Source organism: Schizophyllum commune (genome assembly GCF_000143185.2).
Source record: "Schizophyllum commune H4-8 unplaced genomic scaffold SCHCOscaffold_5, whole genome shotgun sequence".
Taxonomy (NCBI): Eukaryota; Fungi; Basidiomycota; class Agaricomycetes; order Agaricales; family Schizophyllaceae; genus Schizophyllum; species Schizophyllum commune.
The window spans coordinates 2,214,920-2,240,144 of record NW_026089542.1 but is presented as its reverse complement, the minus strand read 5'-3'; the positions used below and the strand labels follow the sequence as shown (position 1 = coordinate 2,240,144).

General features: G+C 56.9%; 11 protein-coding genes across 11 annotated transcripts; 7 read left to right on the top strand and 4 right to left on the bottom strand.

Moving 5' to 3' along the window:
• Positions 1-185: 185 nt before the first annotated feature.
• Positions 186-2,231, top strand: SCHCODRAFT_01166182 (aldehyde dehydrogenase; the record flags this gene model as incomplete). Its single annotated transcript, XM_003038065.1, has 12 exons — positions 186-204; positions 241-496; positions 547-658; positions 715-801; positions 861-912; positions 971-1,065; positions 1,114-1,194; positions 1,250-1,439; positions 1,495-1,748; positions 1,806-1,923; positions 1,976-2,077; positions 2,128-2,231. The coding sequence occupies 12 exons, from the start codon at positions 186-188 to the stop codon at positions 2,229-2,231; spliced, it is 1,470 nt and encodes a 489-aa protein (XP_003038111.1).
• A 200-nt stretch (positions 2,232-2,431) lies between these two features.
• SCHCODRAFT_02623202 (vacuolar protein sorting-associated protein 60) lies at positions 2,432-3,488 on the top strand. Its single transcript, XM_003038064.2, has 6 exons — positions 2,432-2,527; positions 2,577-2,681; positions 2,734-2,946; positions 3,010-3,121; positions 3,174-3,283; positions 3,332-3,488. Exons 1-6 carry the CDS (start codon positions 2,459-2,461, stop codon positions 3,365-3,367), a joined length of 645 nt encoding a protein of 214 aa, XP_003038110.2. The 5' UTR covers positions 2,432-2,458; the 3' UTR covers positions 3,368-3,488.
• Positions 3,332-5,693, bottom strand: SCHCODRAFT_02264839 (cytochrome P450). The gene is made up of 9 exons (XM_003036712.3): positions 5,343-5,693; positions 5,158-5,291; positions 5,079-5,107; positions 4,815-5,021; positions 4,139-4,762; positions 3,978-4,088; positions 3,770-3,930; positions 3,645-3,719; positions 3,332-3,594 (listed from the first exon to the last, which is right to left on the bottom strand). Exons 1-9 carry the CDS (start codon positions 5,414-5,416, stop codon positions 3,507-3,509), a joined length of 1,503 nt encoding a protein of 500 aa, XP_003036758.1. The 5' UTR covers positions 5,417-5,693; the 3' UTR covers positions 3,332-3,506.
• A 47-nt stretch (positions 5,694-5,740) lies between these two features.
• On the bottom strand, positions 5,741-8,060 carry SCHCODRAFT_02623196 (cytochrome P450). The gene is made up of 10 exons (XM_003036711.2): positions 7,905-8,060; positions 7,730-7,845; positions 7,544-7,677; positions 7,460-7,488; positions 7,204-7,413; positions 6,521-7,138; positions 6,356-6,466; positions 6,144-6,304; positions 6,014-6,088; positions 5,741-5,960 (listed from the first exon to the last, which is right to left on the bottom strand). Exons 2-10 carry the CDS (start codon positions 7,804-7,806, stop codon positions 5,873-5,875), a joined length of 1,503 nt encoding a protein of 500 aa, XP_003036757.2. The 5' UTR covers positions 7,807-7,845; positions 7,905-8,060; the 3' UTR covers positions 5,741-5,872.
• Positions 8,061-8,497: 437 nt separating this feature from the next.
• Positions 8,498-10,522, top strand: SCHCODRAFT_02498938 (uncharacterized protein; the record flags this gene model as incomplete). The annotated part of the gene is made up of 7 exons (XM_050343083.1): positions 8,498-8,530; positions 8,581-8,725; positions 8,781-9,002; positions 9,052-9,123; positions 9,173-9,277; positions 9,327-10,401; positions 10,456-10,522. 7 exons carry the CDS (start codon positions 8,498-8,500, stop codon positions 10,520-10,522), a joined length of 1,719 nt encoding a protein of 572 aa, XP_050200625.1.
• Positions 10,523-11,191: 669 nt separating this feature from the next.
• Positions 11,192-12,619, top strand: SCHCODRAFT_02576302 (uncharacterized protein; the record flags this gene model as incomplete). Its single annotated transcript, XM_003038062.1, has 4 exons — positions 11,192-11,224; positions 11,290-11,438; positions 11,495-11,572; positions 11,647-12,619. The coding sequence occupies 4 exons, from the start codon at positions 11,192-11,194 to the stop codon at positions 12,617-12,619; spliced, it is 1,233 nt and encodes a 410-aa protein (XP_003038108.1).
• Positions 12,620-13,529: 910 nt separating this feature from the next.
• Positions 13,530-15,592, top strand: SCHCODRAFT_02623189 (Clavaminate synthase-like protein). The gene is made up of 7 exons (XM_050345166.1): positions 13,530-14,024; positions 14,227-14,353; positions 14,529-14,632; positions 14,684-14,867; positions 14,923-14,951; positions 15,000-15,272; positions 15,324-15,592. Exons 1-7 carry the CDS (start codon positions 13,677-13,679, stop codon positions 15,387-15,389), a joined length of 1,131 nt encoding a protein of 376 aa, XP_050200624.1. The 5' UTR covers positions 13,530-13,676; the 3' UTR covers positions 15,390-15,592.
• A 546-nt stretch (positions 15,593-16,138) lies between these two features.
• SCHCODRAFT_02500037 (RCC1/BLIP-II) lies at positions 16,139-17,497 on the top strand (the record flags this gene model as incomplete). The annotated part of the gene is made up of 3 exons (XM_003038060.2): positions 16,139-16,294; positions 16,346-16,576; positions 16,625-17,497. The coding sequence occupies 3 exons, from the start codon at positions 16,139-16,141 to the stop codon at positions 17,495-17,497; spliced, it is 1,260 nt and encodes a 419-aa protein (XP_003038106.2).
• A 463-nt stretch (positions 17,498-17,960) lies between these two features.
• Positions 17,961-19,754, bottom strand: SCHCODRAFT_02623183 (MFBC-like protein). The gene is made up of 6 exons (XM_003036710.2): positions 19,500-19,754; positions 19,278-19,411; positions 19,033-19,214; positions 18,735-18,965; positions 18,392-18,623; positions 17,961-18,305 (listed from the first exon to the last, which is right to left on the bottom strand). Exons 1-6 carry the CDS (start codon positions 19,654-19,656, stop codon positions 18,225-18,227), a joined length of 1,017 nt encoding a protein of 338 aa, XP_003036756.1. The 5' UTR covers positions 19,657-19,754; the 3' UTR covers positions 17,961-18,224.
• A 1,654-nt stretch (positions 19,755-21,408) lies between these two features.
• SCHCODRAFT_02730737 (uncharacterized protein) lies at positions 21,409-22,717 on the top strand (the record flags this gene model as incomplete). Its single annotated transcript, XM_003038059.2, has 4 exons — positions 21,409-21,465; positions 21,517-21,611; positions 21,639-22,126; positions 22,182-22,717. The coding sequence occupies 4 exons, from the start codon at positions 21,409-21,411 to the stop codon at positions 22,541-22,543; spliced, it is 1,002 nt and encodes a 333-aa protein (XP_003038105.2). The 3' UTR covers positions 22,544-22,717.
• A 182-nt stretch (positions 22,718-22,899) lies between these two features.
• Positions 22,900-25,170, bottom strand: SCHCODRAFT_02623177 (uncharacterized protein). The gene is made up of 7 exons (XM_050345165.1): positions 24,758-25,170; positions 24,566-24,709; positions 23,954-24,510; positions 23,560-23,902; positions 23,361-23,501; positions 23,079-23,307; positions 22,900-23,023 (listed from the first exon to the last, which is right to left on the bottom strand). Exons 1-7 carry the CDS (start codon positions 25,118-25,120, stop codon positions 22,980-22,982), a joined length of 1,821 nt encoding a protein of 606 aa, XP_050200623.1. The 5' UTR covers positions 25,121-25,170; the 3' UTR covers positions 22,900-22,979.
• Positions 25,171-25,225: the final 55 nt, after the last annotated feature.

Below are 25,225 nucleotides of genomic sequence, written 5' to 3'. Positions count from 1 at the left end.
CATTGAGTTCAGCGCGCCCAGCTCAGCCGGCAGATGCATCAGAAGTTGTATGGTCCCTATGCGGCACATATTGTGCAGGAACTGGATGCGGCGTCCACGACCAGGGAAACGTGCGTCTTGAACTATGAAGGGGGCCGACTAGCGCTCACGGGAAGCATACAGGTTTCCTGTGATCAATCCAGCAAATGGCGTTGAGCTATGCAAGTGCGTGTACACTACGTCTTGTAATTGTAAATGCAGGGGGGCTCATTATCCAACTGTCCAGAGTCGCCGCTGCATCCACCGAGGATGTGAATGAGACCATCAAGCACGCACAGATCGCCCACGAGACTGGTGTCTGGTCGAAGATGCCTGCTGTTACGCGGTCGAAGGTCCTGTCGAAGCTAGCCCGCATTCTCGAGTCGAGGATACAAGAGATCGCGGAGATAGAGACGCGTCAAACAGGCCGTGCATTGCGCGAGATGAAGGCGCAGCTGGGTCGTTTGCCGGACTGGCTGTGCGTGTCGCATCAACTGGCGTATAACAATCCCATTGAGCTTCACACAGAGATTACTATGCTGCTTTACTGCGAACGAATCACGCCTATGTCGCGCCTACCCAGGGCAAGCTAATCAATTACGTCCAGCGCGTCCCTCTCGGGGTAGTCGCCCAAATTACTGTACGCCTTGCCCTGACCCTCCGCCCTTGATCGCAGATCATTAACCATACCTTCAGCCATTCAACCACCCACTCCTTATTGCTGTCAAGAAGATTGCGCCAGCTCTCGCGGCAGGGAACTGTGTCATCGTCAAACCCTCCGAGGCATGTCGCGTCAGCTTGCATATTACCGCTGTACCTTGGGTCCTCACACGACTAAATAGCTGGCACCCATCAGCGTCCTTGAATTTGCGAAGATGGCAGAGTCAGCAGGAGGTACGGTGTCGCAGGATGTATGGTGATAATGGAGACGGATCAGGCTAACTCCTTCCAGTGCCCCCTGGCGTGCTCAGCGTTCTCCCGGGCTTCGGACCAACGACTGGGAAAACTCTTGTTAGCCATCCGTTAATTAGGAAAGTCGACATTACGGTGAGAACTGAGATGTGGCATCTTGTGTGTCGACTGACGGGTTCTCAGGCCGGTACAGCGACAGGAAGAGCTATCGGCAGCATTGTCGGCGCAAATCTGGCGAGCTATACGGCTGAGCTTGGTGGCAAGGTGCGCATCCCACTTTTCCTGCCACTTATCCGCGCATTGGACTTACATTCGCCAGGCTCCCATAGTCGTTTTCAACGACGCCGACCTCGACTCCGCCGTGAATGGCGCGGCCTTCGCATGCTTCGTCGCATCCGGACAAACTTGCGTCTCTGGGACGCGACTCATCGTACAAGATGGTATTTACCTGACGTTCATGGCCAAATTTCTGGAGAAAGTCGAGGGCATACGGGCGAGGATGGGCGATCGTGAGTGCCCCCGTTCGTCTGCTGTCTTTCTTATTCACCAGCCTGTTCCACGCAGCATTAAACCCCAAATCCACAATGGGCACCGTCATCTCAATGCGCCAGCTCGAGAAGATTGAGGCAATGATGTCGAGGAGCAAGGGTGCTGTGTTAGCAGGCGGGAAGCGCTTGGAAGGGAAGTCGGAACTGGATGGCTATGACTTTTCGAAGGGCGCGTTCTTCCCACCGACGGTCGTCGCGGATGTGGGTGTTGAGGACGAGTTGTGGCAGGAAGAGGTCTTTGGGCCAGTTGTTGTCGTGAAGAACTTCCAGGTACGTCAGGAGGACACGATTACTAGTTATGAGGTGACGAGGCTCACTCGATGGTAGACGGAAGACGAGGGCGTGCGGCTGGCGAATAACTGCAAATATGGACTGGGCGCAGGCATTTGGACGCAGGATCTCTCCAGAGCGCATCGTGTCTCCGCCGAGATGGAGGCAGGGCTCAGTACGTGGCAGTATTGCTCCAACCGTCCCTTATTTTCACATCGTTTTGCTAGCCTGGGTGAACACGCATCACCGAAACGACCCAAGCTCTCCGTGGGGTGGCATGAAGGAGAGCGGGATAGGAAGGGAGAACGGCCTAGAAGCCTTTGCAGCCTGTGAGTAGATGTCGGAAACTTCCTGTTTTCTCTTACCGACACATCCCTAGACACGCAAAGCAAGTCAACTATCGTCAACATCGCGTCGGCGGAGGAGACTCGGGAAGTAGACGACTGGTTTGCGGAAACGTCAGAGGGGAAGCGTTACGGTTGAGCGTCAGACCCTTTTCAAGCTTTCTCTTTGGAAATATGTACAAATAGGAGTAAAATGCTATACCGCGGCAAGTATGCATGTTGAGGAACCCGAAGGTCCATTGTGTTCCGAAAAGGAAGTTCATTCACACATCACACATCAATCACACCAGCAGTGACGCTGCCGCGCAGCACTGAGTTGATTCCGCCTGACCTGACCGGCACCCACCTTCGTCTTCCACTCCCACCATGAATCGCATCTTCGGCTCCTCCTCAAGCAGGAAACCTAAGCCGTCGCTGCAGGATGCTATAGCATCGGTCCGCCCTTCCCAAGCCTGCGATTAGCACATCCATAACCAACAGGCAGACAGACGCGCGGGTATCCTCCATTGAGGTCAAGATCCGCAAGCTCGACGGCGAGCTCGCGCGGTACAAGGAGCAGATGTCGAAGCTGAGGAATGGGCCGGGGAAGGTGCGTGTGCTTCGAACGCTGCGGCGCCATTGCTGACTGACATCGCTGCCAGAACGCCATCCAGCAGCGCGCGCTCCGGACGCTTAAGCAGAAGCGCATGTACGAGTCGCAGCTGGAGCAGCTCACGCAACAGACGTTCAACATGGAGTCCGCCGCGCTCACGACGGAGAACCTGCGAAACACGATGGCCACGGTCGACGCGATGAAGATGGCGAACAAGGAGATGCGCAAGCAGTACGGGAAGATCGACATTGACAAGATCGAGGTGCGTTGAATGAATATGTGCCTAGGAGAGCTCCACTGCAAAAGCTAATCGCGCCACGTACAGAACGTGCAATTCGAGATGGAAGATCTCATTGAGCAGGCGAACGAGATACAGGAGTCACTGGGCAGGTCATATGCCGTCCCGGATGAACTGGACGAGGCAGATCTAGAAGCAGGCGCGTAGGCTGTACGTGTGCGTGCGGCATTGTGCTGACTCTTCATTCGCAGAACTTGACGCTCTGGCGTTGGAGGGCCCCGATGAAGAGGAAACATCGTATCTGGCCGACCTCAACAAAGCTCCCGACTTCATAGATGAGGCACCGGTTGAGGCACCCGAGGTTCGTCATTGCGTGCACGCTTAAGATTGTAACTCATGGCATCTTCAGACTCCTCAGCATGCAGAAGCAGTCAAGGCAACATAGGGCGTTCACTGCGGCTATCATCAGGCTACCAACATTGAAATAGGTCATGACGTTGTAACATATAATTTCCATTAGGCATCATCAAGGGAATATGAAGAACTATCTTGCTCTTCCACAGTCAGACGTGTATCCCTCATCATCACGAAGACATTGGCCTCACTACCGCCTGAATCGGTTCCCCATGAAATACGGCAACGAGATGCGCTGAGTATTCCATGCTTGCAGGACTGCAGGAGTTTGATCAACCAACGCACATACTGATCCTTCCAGGGCGCACCTGCTATTGACGAGCTCAAGGTCGAGCCGTCGAAAGAGGGTGGCGAGGATCAAGTACAACTCGCACCATGCAAGACTGCGAGTCGGTTCAGCACCTTTCAAGTGGCGCACTCGGAGAAGACGTACTTGATACCGGTGCAGCTGCGCTGTCCTTTTGAGAAGGCGACAAGGTAGTGTTCTAGTGCAGCCGCATCCTCTTTTAACCACCGCTCGGGATCGAAGGTGTGGGGGTTAGGGAAGATCTCCGGGTTGAGATGAACGAAGGTGTTCCCAACGGCCACGGTAGTCTGCGAGCAGGTCAGGTAGAGGGCGACGAGCTGACGGGGCAACGCACCCCTCGAGGCACAGCTATTCCATCCAGAACGACACCGTCCGAGTTGACCGTCCGTAGCATGGGCGATACGATACCGTGCGAGAGACGCAAAGCCTCCTTAATCACGGCCGTCTAGCTGTATCTCAGCGAGCACCAGAAATTGCAAGCCGTCGACCACTCACCAGATATGGCAGCTTCTCGACCATCTCTAACCGGACGGCGTCCGTAACGTCGGGAATTGCGTCCTTCAGGTCGACGGTAAGGCGTTGGTGGACGCTTCTGTTGTTCAAGACGTGGAAGCACCCCACATAGCAGGCTGCCGCCACAGTATGGCTCCCTGCAATCTGCAGACTCAAGGCTTCATCTAAGAGGCTTCTACGCGTCGCAAATGCCGTCGATTTCTTGTTCGCGCTCGCTCCCGGCAGTATGTGATGAAAGATCGTTTCATGCGGCGCATCTGCCAACGCCTTAGAGTCGGCGAGCAGTCCATCCAGCTGCGTAGAGATCTTGTTGACGAGTAGGCCAGGTCCAAAGGCAGGACAACCTAGAAGCTGAAGGAGCCAGATGAGGAATCTGTGGACATAGATCAATGCGGGAAAGGCTTTGAAGATCAGGGTCGCGCGGTTGACAGAGTCCGCGCCCATGAGGATGGGGTGCTTGAAGTCGGGTGCGTCCAGAGCATAGCAGTCTTCGCCGAAGCAGTAGGAGTATATGATATCTAGAGTTGCGGCCCTCAGCGCTTGCAGCAGATCGACGGGCTTCGAGACGTCATGGTAGTTGAGCAGCCTGTTGGTGAGCTTGTCGATCTGAGGACGAGGTGAGGATCAGTAAGCTCGCAAGCCTAGTCGAGAGGCCTACCTTCTCCTGTATGAAAGGCTCCAGCTTCGCGATCGCGCGGCGGGAGAAGAGAGGGCTGATGGCGTCTCGACGAGCCTTCGCTTGCACTGGATCTATGCTGCCGAAGCTCGACTTATCCGGGAAAGCACGGTAAAGGGCAGGGTCCTTGAGGAATGAAGTCCCTCGGGTGTATATTTGGTGGTAGACGTCGGGGTTGCTGAAGTGCAGCTAATTTGTGCACTTGGGGTCAGCATCATGGATTATAGCCTCGAAGGTCCTGCTTACCGCGTTGGGTCCGATCCGCACGACAGGACCTAGCCGCGGGTTCAGTCAGGAGATGAGGGAGAATCAACATCTTACACACCGTAGATAGCGTGCAATTTCTGCAGCTGATCAACAGTAGCGCCGTCCTTGACGATATCGTAGTAGGTAACGTAGTAATCCGTCAGCGCCCCGAGGAGAGGTCCTGGCACGCGCGCTAGTGGGTGGAAGTGGAGCCTGGGCAAGCGTCAGAAGGCATCCTCGCGAGGTTGTCATCGCAAGACATACCGGTGTACGCAAACGGTTACGGAGTATACAAGCGCGGCGATAGAAACGTAACTTGCGGATGCGCAGAAACTCATCGAGTAAACAGTGCAGAGAGAACGAGCAGTGGACGAGGGCGGAGGGGCAAAAGGCAGGAATGCTAATGCCGGTTTACAGCTGCGACGGGCAGCATTTTTATTGATGAGTCCATACCGACTAGCACGGCGCGCTTAAAGACGCAGGAAGGCGTTCAACAGCCAGGATGGCTCTACGTCGCCTGTCACGGCATCTCAGAGGAAGCGACGTCAGTAAGGTGCTCACCACTCCCTAATACGGCGTGGCCGTGTGCAAAACCTCGAATCCGAATGGTTGCACTTACCGTCCTAGATCATACCACGAGCGGCAGTTACGTCTTAGGAATAGTCAGATCTTTACGTTGTTCAGGGACTGGCATACCGGTTCGTGCTATTTTTCGTGTATGATATAGTTGGACAGTGGAACAGCATGCTGCCTAGGAGCAGTTGCTCCGCTTTTCGAGCCATAAGGCGCATCTTTTATGCCGCTACTCCTTTCACAATCGCCCGCACTGGACGCGGCGGGAAGACAGGGATGAAGTGCGCTCTGAATATCATGTCGTCGGGGCTAACAGTCCGCGCGTGAGCACATTCACAACTGGCACTGCTGGCGAGACGTACCTGCTGTTACTCAACTCAAGATCCACGCGGCGGTACATGCTGGAGAAGATGAGGTAGAGCTCGCACCACGCGAGGCTGGAAGGGTTGTAAGCGCCGGGCGTCAATATTCAATCAACGTCACAGAACGTACTTCATGCCCAGACAATTGCGTTGACCCCGCGAGAAGGGTACCAAGTAATTTTCTTGTGTGCTTGCGTCCTCTCCCAGCCATCTCTCCGGGATGAAGGTGTAAGGGTCGGGGAATATGTCGGGGTTGAGATGAACGAAGGAGTTGCCGATGGCAACGGAAGTCTGTCAGAAGAGTCAGCTAGAGCGGGAAGAGGGTACTTGTGGACGACGTGCGCCTCGAGGTACAGCTATGCCGTCAAGCTCTGTGTCGTCGGCGTTGACTACGCGGAGCATAGGTGAGACTACGCCGTGCGACAGGCGTAGGGATTCCTTGATCACCGCAGTCTGAAGGAGCAAATACTGTAAGAAACAGATCTTCATTACCTACGTCGGGCTTACCAAGTACGGCAGCTTCTCCACAACCTCGAATGAGATAGCTTGAGGGTCCGGGATCGCCTCCTTCAGCTCAGCGACGAGCCTGCTATGAACCTTCGGATTATTCAGGATATGGTAACACCCAACGATGCTCGCATTCGCCGTAGTGTGGCTTCCCGCGAGCTGCAAGTTCATAGCCTCGTCGAGCAGCGAGCTTCGAGGCGGGATATCAGGGAAGCCCTTCTCCGGATGCGGCCTGAGTAAGTAGTGATAGACTGTCTCGTGCGGCGCGTCTTCGAGCGCACTCGGGTCTCGCAGCAGCCTGTCAATCTGCGCAAGGAGCTTCGTCCGCATTTGCGCGCGCCCGGGTACGCTGCGACCGAAGGGCTTCAGGAGCTTGACGACGAGGGCTTGGAGCGGCAGAAGTCCAGGGATAGCTTTAAAGACTAGGTTGTAGCTCGAGGATAGCTCGGCATCGATGATGATGGGGTGGCTGAAGTTAGGCGCGTCAAGGGCGTCATAGCACTCGCCGAAGCAGTAAGAGTAGATGATGTCGAAGGTCATAGAACGAATGGCGCGGAAGACGTCGACAGGCTTGGAGGTGTCCTTGTACTCGAGAAGCTTTCCTGTGAATTTATCGACCTTCATACGACGCGCAAGTCAGCAGGTCCATGTACACACGTGTGTATTGCAGTTCGCGGGCTCACCTTCTCGCGAATGAAAGGCTCCAGCTTGAGGATAGCGCGACGGGAGAAGAGGGGGCTGATCACGTCCCGACGGGCTTTCGCAAAGGCGGGGTCCACGCTTCCAAAGGACGACATGGGCTGCGAGAACCCGCGGTACAGAGCGTGGTCCTTCACGAAGGACGTCCCTCTCGTGTAAACCTTGCTGTACACGTCGGGATTACTGGAGTGAAGCTGCGAAGAGTAAGCGTCATGTGCATTGGATCGTAAGGTCGCTTACAGAGTTGGGGCCCATTCGCACGACAGGGCCTGGAAGAAGTTCGTCTGAGTACCCTCGGGAAGGACATAGAGCCGAGAAGCTGACCATAGATAGCGTGCAGCTTCTGCAGCTGGTAAACCAAGTCTCCGTTCCTCAGAACCTCAAAGTACGTGACGTAGTAGTCCGTGAGGGCGCCTAGAAGAGGACCTGGGATACCGGCGAGTGGGTGAAAGAGTAGTCTGAGGTTTTACTGAGCGCAGTACTTTGCGTAGCGGCAGAGGATGTACTCACCTGTACACTCCCAAGCCGATGAGATAGAGGGCGATGAGAGCAGCCCCGTACGTCGAAAATGTCCAGAGGTCAGTCATTGTGTGGGGATGGAGAGGCTGCGGAAGAGGCAGGGCCGCCTTATAAGGAGAGGAACTGAATAACAACGTCACTGTTCTATTGCTACCCCGAGACTTACATACAGCGGCGTATGTTAGCTCATAGCGTGCTCTTATAGCGCTCAACTGTCAGGAGGAAAGCGGTCATTCCATGCGCCTCAGCCGTGGCCCAGGTGGGTAAAGTGCACTAGGCTTATGGATCAAGAATGAAGGCGTTGAGTGGACCCGCGTCGATGTATCTCATCGTGAACGACATGGCGGTTGGAAGCAAGCCGTAAATGAACTTGACATCGGGAATTGCCGACGGAAGTATCGCGCGGGGCGGAACCGGGCCGGACAGCGAGTGTGTCGAAATAAGCGCCCACGCGCTCTGCCCTGACCTTTGGACGGACAGCCGATGTCTGACCTTGCCCGCACCTCAACGCCTTTGTCCTCCTCGCCTGGTCGTCCCGTACCTCTCGCTCGCCCTGGGTGGCCCTGGTCGTCCAACATAATCTCTCACCGCGGCTCGCTGTCGTCGGTGCACTCAACGGCGTCGACACCGGTCTCTGCACCTGCGCCACCGGGCTGGGACAACAGGCCATCTGTGATACCCGGGTCGTCTGGCACGCTTCCGGCTACTGTGTGGCATCCGGGAACTTTTGGGAGGTCTTCGAGAACGGGCATGTCTTCGATGGAAGAGAACACGCGGCAATGGACGTTCATGGTGCGTTTGTCCATGCAACGGACATACCCTTAGATCTGACCAGCATGAAGGGATTTGAGTGGATGGTCAAGGATGTGCAGAAGCTGCGCGATGCAATTGAGGGTGTCGGGGAGGGCGAGAGCAGCGAAGAACACGAGGACTTCGACGTCCTGAAGCAATCGCCCGTCCTCGACAATCGCTTTAAGCTCGAAATTGGTATGGGATATGTCGCTCCTTACGATATCATTTAACGCTGACATGCTGCACAAAGCACGCACACCCATAGCTGAAGGCGACGAGAATCAGAAGCCTTCCCTTTCCCTCTACATCACCCTCCTCACGTTTGACTTCGCGCACCCTGAGTACGAGATGTGCGCCACGATGATGACTGCTATCAAGAGCCTAGACGACCGCGTCGGTGGCCCTCGTCCAAACTGGGTCTGGGAGCATTGGCATCCCGACTGGGTCTTCCGACGTGAAAGTGAAGTGTGGGGTGAGTGAATTCCTCATCATCAGGACGCGAATGATGCTGATTTTCGCAGAATGCCCTCTGCCACCATTGTCAGCTCTGCTGCAGAATCCTGCTGTGAAGGAGAAGGATGCTTTAGTGATCAGTAAGTTGACCTGCTCCACTGTTTTGATTGCGTCTGACCTGCGAACAAGGCCTTGAGATCCACTGCCCTGTCAGCGTATTCCCGCAACATCCCTCTGGCTACTATGTTCCTCGAGACCTGCTTGAAGGCATCGAGGCATCTTTGGATAACCCAAGTGCGTATTCCCATTGTGGCCAGGCGCGTCGGCTGACCAACTTCCGCAGACACTGGAGACGTTCGCTTCGTCTGTCTGGAGCGATACAACGAAGCTCAACATTCGCCAAATCCCAATGAGGGCGATAGACGCGAATCCGCTGGCTCTTCGTCGCACTCCAGCCTCCCTTTGACAGCGCGCAAGCGTGTCATCTACGCGCACTCCGACATCCTGACGCGCCGCTCTGAGTACTTCGCCACCATGCTAAACTCTTCCTTCGCCGAGAACCCTACTTTGGCACCGGGAGAACGCAAGACATACACCATCGTGGTCGAAGAAGCGGACTTCGAGACGATCTACTGGCTCCTCAAGTACTGCTACGCGAACTGGCTGATGCTCAAGGAGCAGGATGACCCGCGCGCGGCGGTCAACAACATCGGCACTGGCTGGAGCGCGCGATGGCTGACAACGCGGGGCGGGGAGTGGGACTGGAAGACCTACAGCAGCGGTACGGACGAGAGTGTCGCCGAGGGAAGCGTGGCTAGTGCGGAGACGCATCCCACGGAAGACAGCGGACCAACGAAGGCAAGGATGGCGACGACTATCCCGCCTTCTGTTTCAACCATGCGCACAACGTCGACTGCGCGACCACCTCCTTCATCTGCGGCCAAGCCGCCAACGACACCAGGTCGTCCCTCACAGCCGACCACTGCCCGCCGCGCCGCCTCACAGGGCACCTCCCCCATCCCCATCGACCGCGGCAAGACCGTACCCCCCATGCCCCTCACCATGCCCTCCTCCAACTACCCCGCCGGCGCCCACTACCCCGTCTCCCCCCACAACACCCGCGCCGCCCTCGTCGCCTCCCCCGACCCGCACCCACACCCGACGCCCGCGCCGCAGCCCGCGAGCGCGCTCTCGATGTACCAGGTCGCGCACCGCTACGCGATGCCCGCGCTCGCCGCGCTGGCGCAGGAGCACATGATGAACACGCTGACGCCGCGGGGGAGCTTCGCGCTGTTGCTGGCTACGGCGGTGTGGGAGGAGCTGCATGCGCTGGTGCAGGATTATGTGGTGGAGAAGTGGGACGAGGTGAGCGCGAGTGAGGAGTTTGAGGAGTGCTGTCGGGAGGTGGCGGCGGGAGAGTGAGTGCTCGGATCGACTACATTGAATTGGGCGAGTGCTGATTACTTTATTAGGTGGGGCGACGATGGTGGCAAGACGATGATGGCGCTGTTCCGGAGGCTGCGCGCGCCGACACACTGATGAAAGGAATCGCCATAACATCTACTGGACGTCGTTGTTTCTTGGAACTTGCATATGGATTGGACCCTGGAGGTTTTTGTCTGCACTCACCTGAATGTGTATCAACATCGTATCTCCATGAAGACTTGGAAGGCGCGCTGCGAATTACGAGGCGGTGCCACGCCCAACGTTCGATCTGTCCGTGGGTACCGGTAAGAGGCTGGTCCATTCTAGCGTGGACAGCTATAGGGCGTTGTGCGTGGTAGGTGAATTGTCTTTCGTGGCCAACGACGCTCAACATGTGGCCCCTGCCAAGCTTTAGGTCGACTCCTTCGAATCCTTGCATTGTATTATGTCGTTGTATCGAAAGTGCATATGTCATATCGGGACCTGACTAGAGCCAGCCATGACATGCATGCTTCACGTTCGGCAAACCTTTGTTTGTGTATGACTTCACGTGCGCGCAACCGAGTCCGGCTCCCGTTCTTTGGCCACGTCACTGAGCCACACGCGAACATGACCAAACGGATATATCTCCATCTATGAAAGGATTGTGTCGAGAGCAATCAAGGATGTTGCCCGCCTGAAGTTATATAAACGGCCCCGTTGGGAGCGCTCTCCTCACTCGCCCAGCCCCTACAGGCTTACCAGACACCCTCCCGCTTCCCAATACGCCAACGAAGTTCCTCCATGGCGAAGAGGCCCGGCCCCTCGCGTACTCAGGTGGGTGTGCAGTTTTTGTTTTCGGGTGGCACGCCACTGACGACGGTATCTTCGGATTCTTCCAGTCCAAGAAGGACTACACCCCGGAGACCCTCCCTGGGTTCACGAGGCTACGCTGTGATGACTGTGGCAAGCGCGTCGTCAACCGGCGCGACCAGCAGCGCCATGCGAACTTACATCTCCCCGACACGCCCGAATACGAGGAAATCAAGAAGTGCGTCTCTTTACGCAGTTCATTTATGTGCTTAGGGTTGACCGCAATTTCCTCAGCCCATATCCTTGCCGCTGGCCAGGATGCACCAAGCGGTTTTCGCAGAAAACCCCTCTGAGGGATCATCTGAACGTGCAGTGAGTCCTTGTCACGGTGAATCTGCCACAGCGATGCTAATCAGACGCTGTAGCACCGGTGCACGGCCCCACAGGTGCCCTGAATGCCGCAAGGGCTTCAGAAACGCCGGTGGTCTTCATCATCATCGCGAACGGGATCACCAGTACAAGTCAAAAAAGGCTCGGGGCTCGCGCGAGTCGCCTCGCACAGGCCCATACACGAAGAAGCCCAAGGCAAAGAAGGCTGCACGCACTACATCACCCACAGTGTCAAGTCCGTTCGAGGATGTGCACGGATCCACAGACTCGCCACTGCCTGTCGATGCCCCTACCCTGGCCTCTGGCTCTGCCACAGCATATGTGCCCGAGCTCTCGCCTGATGCCTCATCTTCGTCGGGCTTCGCTGAGCCGTCGTCGCAGCCCTCGCCTGCGGATGCTGTCTTCTTCTCTTGGACTAGCGACAACATCCCTGCTTGCGTCCCCGTCGCCGGGCCGTCCCACTGCTACGCGCCTTCTCCTGCTGAGGCATCGTATACTTTCGACGCGTTCCTGCCTGCCGAGGTATCGTACCCCGTCTATGGCCAGAATTTTAACGATTTTACCAACGTTCCGGCTCAGCAGCCGGATGATGGGCTCTTATTTACTCCCCCTCGAAGCAGCGTCAGCCTTCCTTTGGACGACCCTACTATTCCTCAAGACTTCTCAAACGCGCCCTTCGACACCTCTGCTTTCTCGGTGGACTCCGCTTTCCCCGTCGATGCCACCTTACCCTTCGACGCGTCCAACATTCCTGCGAACTCCTTTGGTTTCGACTTCGCCGGGTTCCCCATGGGTGCTCCTCTTCCGCCGCTGTATGATCCTCTCTTCGCGCTCGATGCTCCCGCTCCGCGCTCCTTTGAGGGTCAGATCCCCTTCAGCGGTCGGACCCCCTTTAACGGTCAGAACTCGTGGAATGACCAGCCGCCCTACCTTCCCACCCTGCCGCAGCTGCCAATCGATTTCGCATATGACAGCCTCGAGGAGGCTCCCCGTGACACCTTCGCGAGCTTCCGGTTCACCCACCCTTAGTGACTTGTCGCTGGGATGTCATTGCTGTGAAACCAGCGAGTCGTTGTCTGAGCTGACGGGCGCTGTGGCATACTTACACTGGTACTTTACTGACTTCTACCTAATCATTTATTCGGAATACCAACGGAACTTTGGAAGCATCTCACACATATACTCATTGTACACTACATAGACGACTCGGTGCATAGAATAGAACTTGGCTGCATGGATACCCAACATCTTCAGTGTGTGTCGATAGGACGTATTAGTTTCGATAATTAGGACGTATTAGTAGAGAGAATTATCAAGTTCTGCACTTAAGAAATGGAGCTCCACTTGATGAAGCAGCAAATTCAGAACTTACGATGACTGATGAATTTCCTTGCGATACAAGTGCGTAGAGTACCGACAAGGGTGCAGCCTTGGCGGGGGGTTCGGCGAATGGCAGGCAGCGCAGGGAGGAGCTTTGAGGTATGTTGGAGCACACATTGTTGGGGAGTGCGGGCGAGGTCCTTGCGCGTCCGTTGGCGCAGACTAACGCTACGCGAGGGTCATCCGAGTCGGCTTGCCGTCCAGTGCAGACTCTGAGTCCTTCCTGCATTTCATCGTTCTGCCTCTTCATTTGATCAACGAATTTACTTGACTTTTCACTGACCTTCTCGTTAGTGAATTCTCTGATAATGATCTCGAGGCCCTCAAAACTTCTTGCTACAAGCCGTCAGAAATAGGGAAGGATTAGACTTGAGCCTGTCCATAGGAAAGTGAGATGCCGCACGCAGCTCTATACCACCCGGTCGCCGTCTGAAACCTCGATAGAGCCCTTGCCGGAACCCCTCGCGGCCACTTATGGACCCCACGCCGGCCATTGTGGACGCCCCGCCGGCAGCACACGTGACCTTATCTCGCGGGGCAAGGTCGATCGGATTCTGGACAACGCGCCGCTCGCCCTCGCGATCCGCGCGGGGCATATAAAGCCTGATAGCGCTACGTTCCTCGCGTGAATCGTTCCTTGCCTCCTACCCCTGCATTCCCTTCCCTAACCTTTTGCCCTCGATTTCACCCGAGCACGACCGCGACGATGCCCCTCCTCACGGCGCGTCTGGCGCACTTTGCGCGTGCATCTACCTCCAGCTCATTCACCTCTACTTCCTTCACCACCCCCCTCACCCTCGCCCGCACCCTCGCGACCATCTCCTCCACCCCATCCTCTCCCACCTCTCCCTCCTTCCACATCCCCGTGATCGACTTCAGCAAGTTCCGCGCCGCGGCGACGCCCGCGGAGAAGAAGGCGACCGCGGGCGAGATCGTCGGCGCGCTGAAGGGCGCGGGGTTCATGTACCTCGCGAAGCACGGGATACCCGAAGCGACGGTGGAGCGGGCGTTTGCGGAGAGCAGGGGGTTCTTTGGGATGCCGAGGGAGAGGAAGGTGAGGGTTGCTCTGAGCTGGATGGGCGCGTATCCGACATTCTATGAACCATTGACCTTCTTATGAACCATTGACCTTCTTATGAACCATTGACCTCCCTATGAATCATAGACTTCTCCTCCGAACTCGATCCTTGCGCGCCATCTCTTCTATCTCCCCTATAGTCTTTCTAGTCTCGTGCTGATACATTTCCGCCTCTTAGGACCGGCTCGCTTGGGCAGACCCGCGGTCGAACCGTGGCTATGTTGCTGTAGGTCGGGAGCGCGTGACGCAGAGCCAGGACGCGGCAGCCATCGCGGCGATGCGTGAGAAGGCGCCGGACTACAAGGGTGAGTATCCCAGTCATCCCATTGCTTTGAGAGTCAATTGGCGGCCCCTCAACGGCCCGCGCTTTCAAGCCGAAGACTTCAGCCCTCTTTATCCTCTCTGCCCCCTGTCACCGCCATCCTTCTCCTCCAGCCTCACCTCGAAAGACGGGATAGCCTCATGCTGATGGATTTGCAGAGAGTATGGAGATCGGCCGCGACTGGGACTCCGTATGGCCGAACCAATGGCCAACCGATGAGGAGCTTCCCACCTTCAAGCCGTTCATGCTGCAATTCTTCCAGGCGGGTTCAAACGTTGTTTTGGCTGGCAAGTCATGCTGACACCGTTTACAGACGTGCCACGAGTTGCACATGGTTGTTATGCGCTCGATTGCTCTCGGCTTGGATCTGCAGGAGGACTTCTTCGACGACAAGATTGACAAGCAGTGCCACAACCTTCGCCTGCTGTCTTACCCGCCTATCAAGCGGGCAATTTTGGATAAGGACACCGACCAGGCCCGCGCTGGCGCGCACAGCGGTGCGCACAAGGTTTTGACCGTTTCGCAAAGCAGCTACTCATGACATTCGCCCAGATTACGGCACCTTGACACTCCTCTTCCAGGTGATAGCGAAGACCCTTCTCTGTCGATGAAGCTCAAACCTTCCCCAGGATCAAGTAGGCGGCCTGCAGGTCCAGAACCCGCACACGGGTGAATACCTTCCGGCGACGCCCATTCCGGGCACGATCGTCATCAACGTCGGCGACCTGCTCTCGCGATGGAGCAACGACGTCCTGCGGTCGACCCTCCATCGCGTCGTTGCGCCGCCTGCGCAGGCGATCAGTGAGACGGAGGCGATGACGCCGGCCAGGCAGTCGATTGCGTTCTTCAGCAATCCGAACTTTGACGCAGAGATTGAGTGCCTGCCGAATTGTGGGACGACGGTGAGTTGCGACTGTACAGGTATAGTACGTTGGCTGACACGCAATGAACAGCCGAAGTACCCGCCGGTCAACACCGAAAAGTACATTGTCGGGCGCCTGGCGGATACCTATGTTTGAGGGATCAGGGTAGTTAGGACTACGCGATGTATACTTGGATTATGGGCATAGGAACCTTGCACAGGGGCTGCTGCTGCCCGGATCGCTGTTGATCGGATATGCGACGCGTCCTGGTCACGACACCGCGGTTGTGGCGTTGACGTCACGTGTCGGCGTCTGATGGGCCATCGGAGGCATAAAAATGGGCTGGTAGTTGGTGTCCGCCATCTCCCGTCTTGCTGCCTGCCTCATTCCGTGACTAAGCATCGCCAACGATGCCTCCCCGTCGCGCCCGTGCAGCGTCCGCAAAGCCAGCCGACGACCAGGAAGCCCCCGCAGTGAACGGTCGGGCAAAACCAAAGTCCACAGCCGCCGCCGCCACCACTCGCAAGCGGACACCATCGAAAGCGCGCTCCGTATCACCCCCCGCGAAGCGCCAGCGCAAGACCCTCCAGCCGGCCGACAACGTCCCGCAGGAGGAGGCGAAGAAGGCGCCCGCGCGCCCCCGAGCCGGCCAGAAGGCGAAAGCAGAGGACGAGCCCGCGCCGCCCGCCAGACGCGGCCGCCAGCGCACCCCCGGCCCCACGAAGGCGGCTGCTACTGAGGCACCCAAGGCCCAGCCCAAGCCACGCGCAAAAACACCCGTCAAGGCCGCCGAGAAGCGACCCCAGGTCAAGCCCTACCTCAATCCCCTCCCGACTCCCCCACCCAAGCAGCGCCCCGGGCTCGTCGCCTTCGCATGGGGCGCAGGCAACTTCGGACAGTTCGGCATGGGCCCCGATTATCTCGGCGAGTTTGACAAGCCGAAGAAAAATGCTTGGGTGGAGGAGGGGATCGAGGACGGCAAGTTCGGCGAGGAAGGCGCTGGCATCGAGAGCGTCGCATCTGGTGGCCTCCACAGCGTGTTCGTAGATGAACGTGGCACGGTGAGTGTTCTTCGCATTAGTCATGCGCTGGGTGCTGACCTCATCGGCTAGGTGTGGACGTGTGGTGTAAACGATGATGCTGCCCTAGGCCGTGTCACGCAGAACGTCCCTAACCCGGAGAAACCCAACGAATTCCTCGATGTCGACGAACTCACGTCCTACCCCCACCCTATCCAAAGCCTCGTTGACGAGGGCTTCCGCGCAGTCAAGGTTGTCGCCGGCGATAGTATCAATGCCGCTCTCAGTGACGCTGGTGAACTTCGCCTCTGGGGTTCCTTCCGGGTATGTAAAGATGTGTCTGACGTTATTTACGATACTGACGCAACTTAGGCCAATGAAGGCTCCCTGGGTTTCTCGAAAGCCCTCAAGCATCAGTTCAACCCCGTTCCCGTCACGATGGACCTCATCAACAAGCCTGGCGACTACGAAAAGATAGCGTCTGTCGCCTGTGGCGGCAACCACATCCTCGCTCTCACCACCTACGGCAACATCTTCACCTGGGGCGCCGGCGAGCAATGTCAGCTTGGCCGCAAAGTCCTCGAGGGGCGGAAGATTGACGGTACTACGCCACGGAAAATCAAGGTCGGCAAGCGCAATAACGCACCGGTCCTGATCGGCGCGGGCATGTACCATTCCTTCGCTGTCACCGAGAAGGGCGACGTCTACGGCTGGGGCCTGAACACCATGGGTCAAACCGGCACCGGCTACTACCGCCCCTCCGACAGCGAGGTCGTCCTCCCCAAGCCCGTCATTGGGCTGCACCCCGACGACCTCGACGGCGCGCGCGTCATCAAGATCGTCGGCGGCGAGCACCACACGCTCTTCCTCATCTCCGATGGGCGCGTCTTCGCCTGCGGGCGGTCCAACGTCGGCCAGCTCGGGCTCCCCGACGACCACGAGGCGTTCCAGGACCGGGAGGACAGCGACTTCGTGGACGTGCCCGTGCAGGTGCCGATGCCCGACGAGCACGACGACGACCCGGTGGTCGACATCTCGTGCGGGCCGCACAGCAACATGGCGGTCACGCGCGACGGCGCGCTCTACTCGTGGGGGCAGGGCACGCAGGGCGAGCTGGGCGTGCCGGATGTGGAGGTGCGCACGCCGCGGCAGATCGTGCGGCGTGAGGGCGGGTCGTGGGCGGCGGTCACCGTTGCGTGCGGCGGGCAGCATACCATCGGGCTGTTTAGGAAGAAGCAGAAGTAGGCGAGCGAAGGCATCTAGCCGAGTTTGCCATGCTTCACCTGCTTCGTCGCATTCCTGCCCCTTCACTTGCCTCTCATCCCCCGGATCTACCCGCGATATCGTCCAAGAACCTCTGCTTATAGAGCATATTCTGTATTCCCTGCACCACTGACGATCTTCCATACGCCTTGTCCTCCACATTTGCCATGCGCTGTGTCCTCGACAACCTCATACATTTTACCAATTCATACGCCTGCCGTCGACAACTTCATACGCCTTACCATCCACAAATTCACTTACGTGCTTTCATGTCTGTTCACGGACTGTTATTCTCTGTCATGGACTCCTGTCATGATACTCTATCTTATGGCGCGTAGCAGTACGTACCATCATCACAAAGCATGTTACGCGACACACAACAACAGTAGGTAGATTTTTTTTGCATTTCAATCGATACAGCCAGAAAAGCATGTTTACGTGCTGCACGCATTGTTGTGACCCCGAACGTCTGTCAAAGGCAAGACGGAAATGATGGCTTTTGTTGTGATGACCATAAAATACCAATTTTGGCGTAATGGTGTACACTGGACATGAGACTGGTCCTCAATGCCTGATAGTACAGAGCGGAGTAGATAGTCTACAGAATAGTTATACAATAGGGCATGCCATTGCAGAGAGCTGCAGTGCACGCAATGATGGTGTACATTTTATTTGGAACGGCGCGGTGTGTGCCACCCACATATTCCCGTCATGCGCCAACAGTCCCGAAGGACTCGACAGAGCCCCCACCAAGGCCATCTGCGTACTGGAACTCGTTCGAGTTCTCGTACTGTGCAAGTGATTAGCGTCCCCTTTAACACCAAGACAATCACCACCGTAACAATCGCCACCAGAAACAATCAACCTTGTACTCACCTCCCACATATCGATCGCCACCTGGCAGCTCTCGCGCACCACCCGCGGACAGTCCTCCCGCTTCATCCACTCCTTGAGATGCGGGAGCACCTCCGGTGTCGCGATCCCGCCGAGTGCCTCCGCGGCCTCGTGCCGGACCATCTCGGACTCGGAGGGGTCGGTGAGGACTTTGAGGAGCGCGGGGACGGAGTGGGGGGAGAGGAGTTGGCCGAAGACGAAGGCGATTTCGTGTCTGAGGGGTGGGTTAGTGGGAAGTCAGGGAGGGTGAGGGGGGGGGCAGATGGCTGATGGAGAGGGGAATGAGGTATGACATGGGGGAAAGGAGAGGGAGAAGCAAACGCACTTGAACAGCGCACTATCATCGTTCAACCCATCGGCGAGCGCGTCGACAGCAGGCGCCGTGCCGATATTTCGTAGCGCAAACATGGCGCGGTAGCGCTCGAAAAGGGAGAGGTTCTTGTCGAGTAGCTGGGCGCGGAGTTTGGCGATATTAGACTCGGATACGTCCTCTGGTTTTGGCGGGCCGCGCAGTAAGCCGGACGTGGGTGGCGCGGGGTCGATGGACATGTACATTCTGTACAGTGCAGAAAGGGCTGGTGTGAGCACATGAAGGACAGAGGTATGGGGGTTTTGTCACGCACGGAATTTCCTCCGGGTCCTTCTGCGCCTGCTGGGCCTTGCGACCCTCCTCAGACGCGTCCCACTCTATGCGAGCGATCGCGATCTCGCATGTCTCGCGTACTGCTCGGTTCTCGTCCTTGAGGAACTCCCTCAATACGGGAAGACTTGCGGAAGCAGAGATCGCGCCCATCGCCTCTGCGGCCTAAAGTGAAGGGGTGAACATGATCAGTATTCGATGCTCTTCAGCGCAGGGTGGCACACGCACTTCATGGCGGACCATTGGATCCTGATTCTTGTCCCGGAGAACGGCTTCGAGAACGGGGAGTGCTTTGGGACTCTTGATCTGCCCGAGGCAATATGCGAGCTCATGCTTGAGGAGGGCAGAGTCGTCCGCGAAGCCTAGTGTGCAGTGATCGGGGTGAACGTGATCGAGGGGAAGAGAAGAAGTTGTCAGTAGAGTGAGGCGCAGTGAGAATGCGCTGCGTACCCTTCGAAATTATGTCAATTGCCTTCTGGCTCTTGAGCGCCTTCAGAGTGAAGAGGGCACGGAACCGATTGTGAAGGAGCACCTCGCCAGAGGTATTGAGGAGCGTCTCCTCAAGACTCTTCAGCTCAGCGGGCGATGGGCGCTCTGGTGCGGCCATTGTGTGCTGGAAGGAGTTGTAGAAGTGCCGAGGGTTTGGGAAGATCAGGTATCCCGTATAATGATCGACTGAGCGAGCGGGGAAGATGGCGGCCGGAGGTAAAGACGAATGCGGAAGGTCCCATTGTTCTTAAAATTTGGCGCCCAGCGCCTTGAACCCGACCTCGATCTGCTCGAGACCAACATCGTTCTTCGAGGCATCTCTGGGCTGCATTTCAAGATGTCGAGTGACTGCGAATAATAGCTACCCGAAACAGGCGACGAGCATCTGGAATTACAATGGATCGTGGCCCCATTCAGCCCAGTTCTCTCCGGACCGGTCGACATTCGCGTCGATCTCCTTCATTCCCCGTTCCCCGTGGAGCACCCTGGGGCTCCTCTCTATGTGCCACACGCCATCTGCGTAGGATCCGACTGCCTTATCGCCCCTGCAGTCTTCTGTTCTTAAACTTGAATGCTTGAGCAGCTATTTCCTCGAAGCAGCAGTGTTCTTGGCCTCATCTCTCCACGAGAAGCCCATTTCCTCAAAGTACGCTATTTTATCCACAAGAGATTTCTTGCAACGCTGCTGTAAAGCCTCGAAGAATATGCCATCTACACATTTCCAGTATCAATGCGCTCACACACCGCCAACTTGTAGCTCTTGCCTCTGTGCGCCTCTCGTTCCATGCGACTTTTCCAGCGATCGTATTGCTTACAACTAAGCGCGTACGGAGGCATGGACGCCCGAGCTCTTACAGCCGCTTTCGAACTTTCGGAACTTCATCTCTTCATCCGAGGCACTATCGCCTACCAGCAATGCGAGGCTAAAATGAGATAGATGGCTTGTCAGTCACTCACGGAAGGCTGGAGGTGCGATATACTGTATCTTTTTTCTCAACCCACAGTCTGACTCGGATGTTCATCTTCAGCACGCCGGCTGCGTCATCTGCTCGACACCCGCACCGACTCCCACCAACGTGAGCATCAGCATGCTGACCCGTGCGGTCGAAGTCAAGCCGAAGTTGAACTTCCCAGTCCGTGACCGCGGAAAAGGCTTGGCATCGCTGACGGAGGAGGTCCAGAGCCGCCAGGCACCTTCATTTTTCCGTCGTCGTCGTCGGCAAACGCCCAACGGAACCGCGTCTCCCCCCTGGCAACCATAATGGACGCGCCCTTCCGAGCTCAATGACCGCGTTTTGCTGCTCATTCTTTGCCTATTCTTTTTCGGAGAGACCGCTCTGCCTCGTCAACGAGTCCACCAGATACGCAGTATGAGCCAGCTACTATGAGAACCACTTCTACCATGCGCGCTCCCCTCCCCCTCGGAAAATTCGACCTCGTCTGCACATGCCCAACCACCCCGCCGCGCCGGACTTTTCCCATGACCGCGCCATCCCAGGATCAGCTGCATCTTCACCACCGCTGTCCAAGGGAGATCGGCGGCCTCGGCCCAAGCCCGTCGCGATGCGAACGGGCATTGGGATCATGAACGGCATCGACGGCTCCTGTCGAGCGAGGTATAAAGCTGGGCTCGGGGAGACTCACCGACTTCATCACCAGATCCCTTTCCTCCCTCCTTCTTACCAGCCGCGTCTCCTTACCCGACCGCGTCTCTTCATCTCATCGGCGTCTCTTCACTGAACACGTCCGACTCTTGACTTTATAGTCCCTTCACACTCGCGTCTGAGGTCGCACTTTCGTTCTTACCTGCCTTTCTTTACCGTCCTAGCGACTTTTGAAACCTTTGCATCTCCCTTGCACTCGCAACAAGATGAAGTTCTCTGCCGTCTTCACACTTGCGGCGCTCATCGCATCCCCCATTGTCTCGGTGAGTATCCGCATTGTGTAACGGGTTAGCATATGCTGACATTATCATCAGGCGCTTCCCGTCCAGACCCCCGCTCGCCGTAATGTCATCATGAGGCGCGCGGACGTTGGCGACGTCCCCGACGTCGGCTTCGCTGCTCAGGCGGGGTAAGTCGACATTTAACTCATGTCAAGTCCGTCGCTCATCAGCTATAGCACGACCGGCGGCTCTGGTGGAACCACCACCACCGTCACCTCACTCGAGGAGCTCACCGCCGCTGTTCAGGGCGACGACCCCAAGGTCGTCATCATCGACGGCACCATCACCGGCTCCGAGGTCGTCAAGGTCGGCTCGAACACCTCCGTGCTCGGCAAGGCGGGCTCCCTCCTCGACGGCGTCGGCCTGCGCGCGTACAAGGTCGACAACGTCATCTTCCGGAACATCAAGATCCAGAAGGTGCTCGCGGAGGCGGGCGACGCGATCGGCGTGCAGGAGGCGAGCAAGGTGTGGGTCGACCATTGCGACCTGAGCTCGGACCGGGACCACGACAAGGACTTCTACGATGGGTTGTTGGATGTGACGCACGGCTCGACGGGCGTGACGCTGTCGAACAACTACCTCCACGACCACTGGAAGGCGTCGCTTGTTGGCCACTCTGACAACAACGGTGATGAGGACAAGGGTAAGCGAACTTCCTCCGGTCTAGGCAAACTTCGAGACTGACCACTTTCCTCCAGCCCTCCAGGTCACATACGCCAACAACTTCTTCGAGAACCTCAACTCCCGCGGCCCGTCCTTCCGCTTCGGCACCGGCCACATCTTCAACAACTACTACTCCGGCGTCAGCGACGGCATCAACACCCGCGACGGCGCCCAGCTCCTCGTCGAAAACAACGTCTTCGTCTCTTCCAAGAAGGCGCTCTACTCGACCGACGAGGGCTTCGCCGTCGCCAAGGGCAACGACTTTGGCGACTCGGAGAACACCGCGCCCGAGGGCACGCTCACGTCCGTCGACTACGAGTACACGCTGCTCGATACGGCCGAGGTCGCCTCGTCCGTGCAGTCCTCCGCGGGCCAGACGCTCGACTTCAGCGCGTAAATGGAGAGGGTGGGCGTGTAGCCTGCCCTCGCTGGTCGGGAGTGGGCGTTGAAAAGGGAAAACTTGCTCGTGTTTTTGCTGTATTTTGCTACTGGGAATTGCATGCATCTGGAATCTGGACCTTGCTGTGGGATGAATTTGAATGAATGCGAAGGGGGGAATCATGAGTGGCCTTCAGTCGGAAGCTCCCCTCCCCTCCATAGATAAGGTCCCGGTTATGGCCCACGCAACAGCGAGAGCGCTTGTCAAGCCACCCGAAACATCACTGGGGCAAGATCCTCAACTAAGTTATTGAACTTTGTTCGTACACTCACCAGCGAACCGTCCGCGTCAGGATTCAGACTCAGCAGTCACAATCCCGAAGCACAGATTTCAAATATACGCTGTTTCTTATCCATGTAAATCACCAGAGCATCACGCCCAACCAGTACAACATCTAGTACGTTTCCCAAAAGACGTCCGGCAACACCATACGCATAACTAGCACGTCAAGTCAGAATTCATTGTCGAAGTCCTCGATATATGAACCACTCACCCTCCCAATGATGCCCTCCCTGTTCTTCCTGCAGCTTTCCCAGTGGGTTGTGGGCGTCCGTTAGGATGTACTTTTGTTGCTCCTCCGCGTCGGCCTTGAGATATCCAAGGTTGACTTCCCTCTGCTCTATTGTGGTAAGGATTTTGTGCCGCATGTATGAGCCGAGGAAGTCCTGGCTTGTCGCGTTGCGGAACGCGAGGGGCTCATCGGCAGAGGTGCAAAAGAACACCTAACGGAACTCGTCAACCAAGATAAAACAAGCGCAGGTGAAGGAATGTCTACCATGTTGAGGAACTCGGTCTTATACTTCTCCTCGGTCATTGGGCGGTCCATGTCGTGAAAAGCACGGCACTGCTTGAATTGCGACAGCAAGGTGAAGTACACTAACCTCGTCGCTTCCGAGTCCACAATGCCTACGAAGTTCTACGGTTCCGATATCGGCAATCAGCCAAATAACACGTACGCCAAAAGGAAACCTCACCAGCACCAATTTGCCCTCCGGTGTCATGATACGCTTAGCCTGCTGCAGGAATTCTACGGTGTACAGATGCTGTGGCACACCGCCTCCGCTGAAGCAGTCATGTACAACGAAATCGAAGAGCTCGGTTGAGGTGTTGTCGCCAAATGCGTCCTTGGGCTTTTGCTGCGCCGCCCGTCGCTCAACCCAGGCGCGCGCATCTTCGAGGAAGACATGGTCCTTGCCGGGATCGGGGAGACCGAAGTAGGTGCGCGCAGCGCGGTATACTTCAGGGTCAATCTCGATTATGGTTGTTGAGACTCCATGACGCATGAAAGCAGTCGTAGACATGCCGATACCGAGGCCACTATGACGGACGTCAACGAAAGATGTCCGTAAGCTGGGGTGGGCTACCTACATGACGAGCGCGCTGGGCGTATCCGTCCCCAGGTCGAGCAACCGGACGGCCTCTTGTACATTGAAGGTGGCGTAGATTGAATCGCCGAGGGGGGCGCCGAAGGAGTCCCTCAGTGGTGCTGTGCCGTTAAGAGTGTATACGTGGGATCCAACATATACACCACCGAGGAGGGAATGCGATGCGCGTAGGTATCTCACATCCTGGATGGCGCCGGCTGAGGCTTGATCCTCTGGCAGCGCAAGGGCTTCACCAACGACAATCAGCCCCGTGTCTGACTGCACCGACGAATGAATGCGGAGGGGATACTCAGGGTGGGTGTACGGCTTCTCAAGAGGATGTGGAAGGACAGGAGACCGCAAGATGGGGAACAGCACGCGAGCCCCAGCAAAGAGCACGACCAGGGAGACAAGCTTGAGGAAGAACGGAGGCGGTGGCGCCTGTTTCTTCTTGCTCCCCTTCGCCTTTACCTGACCTTCCGCAGCCCTCTGAATGGCCTCGTAGTCAAACGTGGAGGTGATGTTGCGGATGGCCGCTGCAGCGACGGCAATGGAGATGAACTGGCAAAGCCTGTATCAACCACCGATAGACGACACGGGGAACTGGAATATGTACGATTTTGCTCTCGGACGTGTGACGAAGATATCCCCATTGTTCCCAGAAGTCGTGAAGGCCAACGACAGCCGCATATGATACCGCAGACACCACGATACGCCGGACAAGATTGTTCAATGAATATTGCGGCGCCTTGTCGGAGGACTAGGGACACGTCAGTGTTTTGCTAAGGAGAAAGGTACTGCAACGCACCACTGCTTGCATGATCGCGGAGGCAAGTACCAGTATCAAAGGATTGAGGACCGCCATATGCGACATGTGAGGTGCAGCCACGGGGTCCTTCTTCCACCGCGCGAGCCAGACCGGCACGTAGTACGTCGCCTTCGGTGCAATCCCGTACACAAACACAATGTAGTTCAGCCATGCACGACTTGTCATTTTCCATGGCTGCAAGCTTGCAGCCAAGAGGCCGCCAATGACGGCCTGGTTAAGCGCCGCCGTTGTTGGACCATATGCGAAGATCGGGGTGAGGGCGCGCTCATAGAGGAAGACAACGAGCGACAACGTGACGATTCCGCTCGCGGCTAGGATCAGCTTGAAAGGACTGACGCCCATAGTGGGCGCACCGGGAGGGGAAGAGGAGAAGGGGGATGAGGGGAGGCCTTGAGGACGTTGGGGGAACGGTCCGACAAGGCGAGGGGTCTCGGCATTTACCGCCGC

Coding starts and splice junctions, on each gene's coding strand:
- SCHCODRAFT_02623202 (XM_003038064.2), top strand. CDS start 2,459: ATGAATCGCATCTTCGGCTCCTCCTCAAGCAGGAAACCTAAGCCGTCG. Junction 3,122..3,173: donor CGAGGCAGATCTAGAAGCAG/GCGCGTAGGCTG, acceptor CTTCATTCGCAG/AACTTGACGCTCTGGCGTTG. Junction 3,284..3,331: donor CACCGGTTGAGGCACCCGAG/GTTCGTCATTGC, acceptor TGGCATCTTCAG/ACTCCTCAGCATGCAGAAGC.
- SCHCODRAFT_02264839 (XM_003036712.3), bottom strand. CDS start 5,416: ATGAGTTTCTGCGCATCCGCAAGTTACGTTTCTATCGCCGCGCTTGTA. Junction 4,089..4,138: donor TCGAGAAGCTGCCATATCTG/GTGAGTGGTCGA, acceptor AGATACAGCTAG/ACGGCCGTGATTAAGGAGGC. Junction 3,595..3,644: donor CTTGAGCTCGTCAATAGCAG/GTGCGCCCTGGA, acceptor AAACTCCTGCAG/TCCTGCAAGCATGGAATACT.
- SCHCODRAFT_02623196 (XM_003036711.2), bottom strand. CDS start 7,806: ATGACTGACCTCTGGACATTTTCGACGTACGGGGCTGCTCTCATCGCC. Junction 7,414..7,459: donor TGCGAATGGGCCCCAACTCT/GTAAGCGACCTT, acceptor TACTCTTCGCAG/CTTCACTCCAGTAATCCCGA. Junction 6,305..6,355: donor GCATAGCTGTACCTCGAGGC/GCACGTCGTCCA, acceptor CTCTTCTGACAG/ACTTCCGTTGCCATCGGCAA.
- SCHCODRAFT_02623189 (XM_050345166.1), top strand. CDS start 13,677: ATGCCCCTCCTCACGGCGCGTCTGGCGCACTTTGCGCGTGCATCTACC. Junction 14,633..14,683: donor TCATGCTGCAATTCTTCCAG/GCGGGTTCAAAC, acceptor CACCGTTTACAG/ACGTGCCACGAGTTGCACAT. Junction 14,952..14,999: donor CCTTGACACTCCTCTTCCAG/GTGATAGCGAAG, acceptor AACCTTCCCCAG/GATCAAGTAGGCGGCCTGCA.
- SCHCODRAFT_02623183 (XM_003036710.2), bottom strand. CDS start 19,656: ATGGCCGCACCAGAGCGCCCATCGCCCGCTGAGCTGAAGAGTCTTGAG. Junction 19,215..19,277: donor ATCCAATGGTCCGCCATGAA/GTGCGTGTGCCA, acceptor CCTTCACTTTAG/GCCGCAGAGGCGATGGGCGC. Junction 18,624..18,734: donor GATGATAGTGCGCTGTTCAA/GTGCGTTTGCTT, acceptor CCCACCCCTCAG/ACACGAAATCGCCTTCGTCT.
- SCHCODRAFT_02623177 (XM_050345165.1), bottom strand. CDS start 25,120: ATGGGCGTCAGTCCTTTCAAGCTGATCCTAGCCGCGAGCGGAATCGTC. Junction 24,511..24,565: donor ACACGTCCGAGAGCAAAATC/GTACATATTCCA, acceptor AGGCTTTGCCAG/TTCATCTCCATTGCCGTCGC. Junction 23,024..23,078: donor GGGAGGGCATCATTGGGAGG/GTGAGTGGTTCA, acceptor TTGACGTGCTAG/TTATGCGTATGGTGTTGCCG.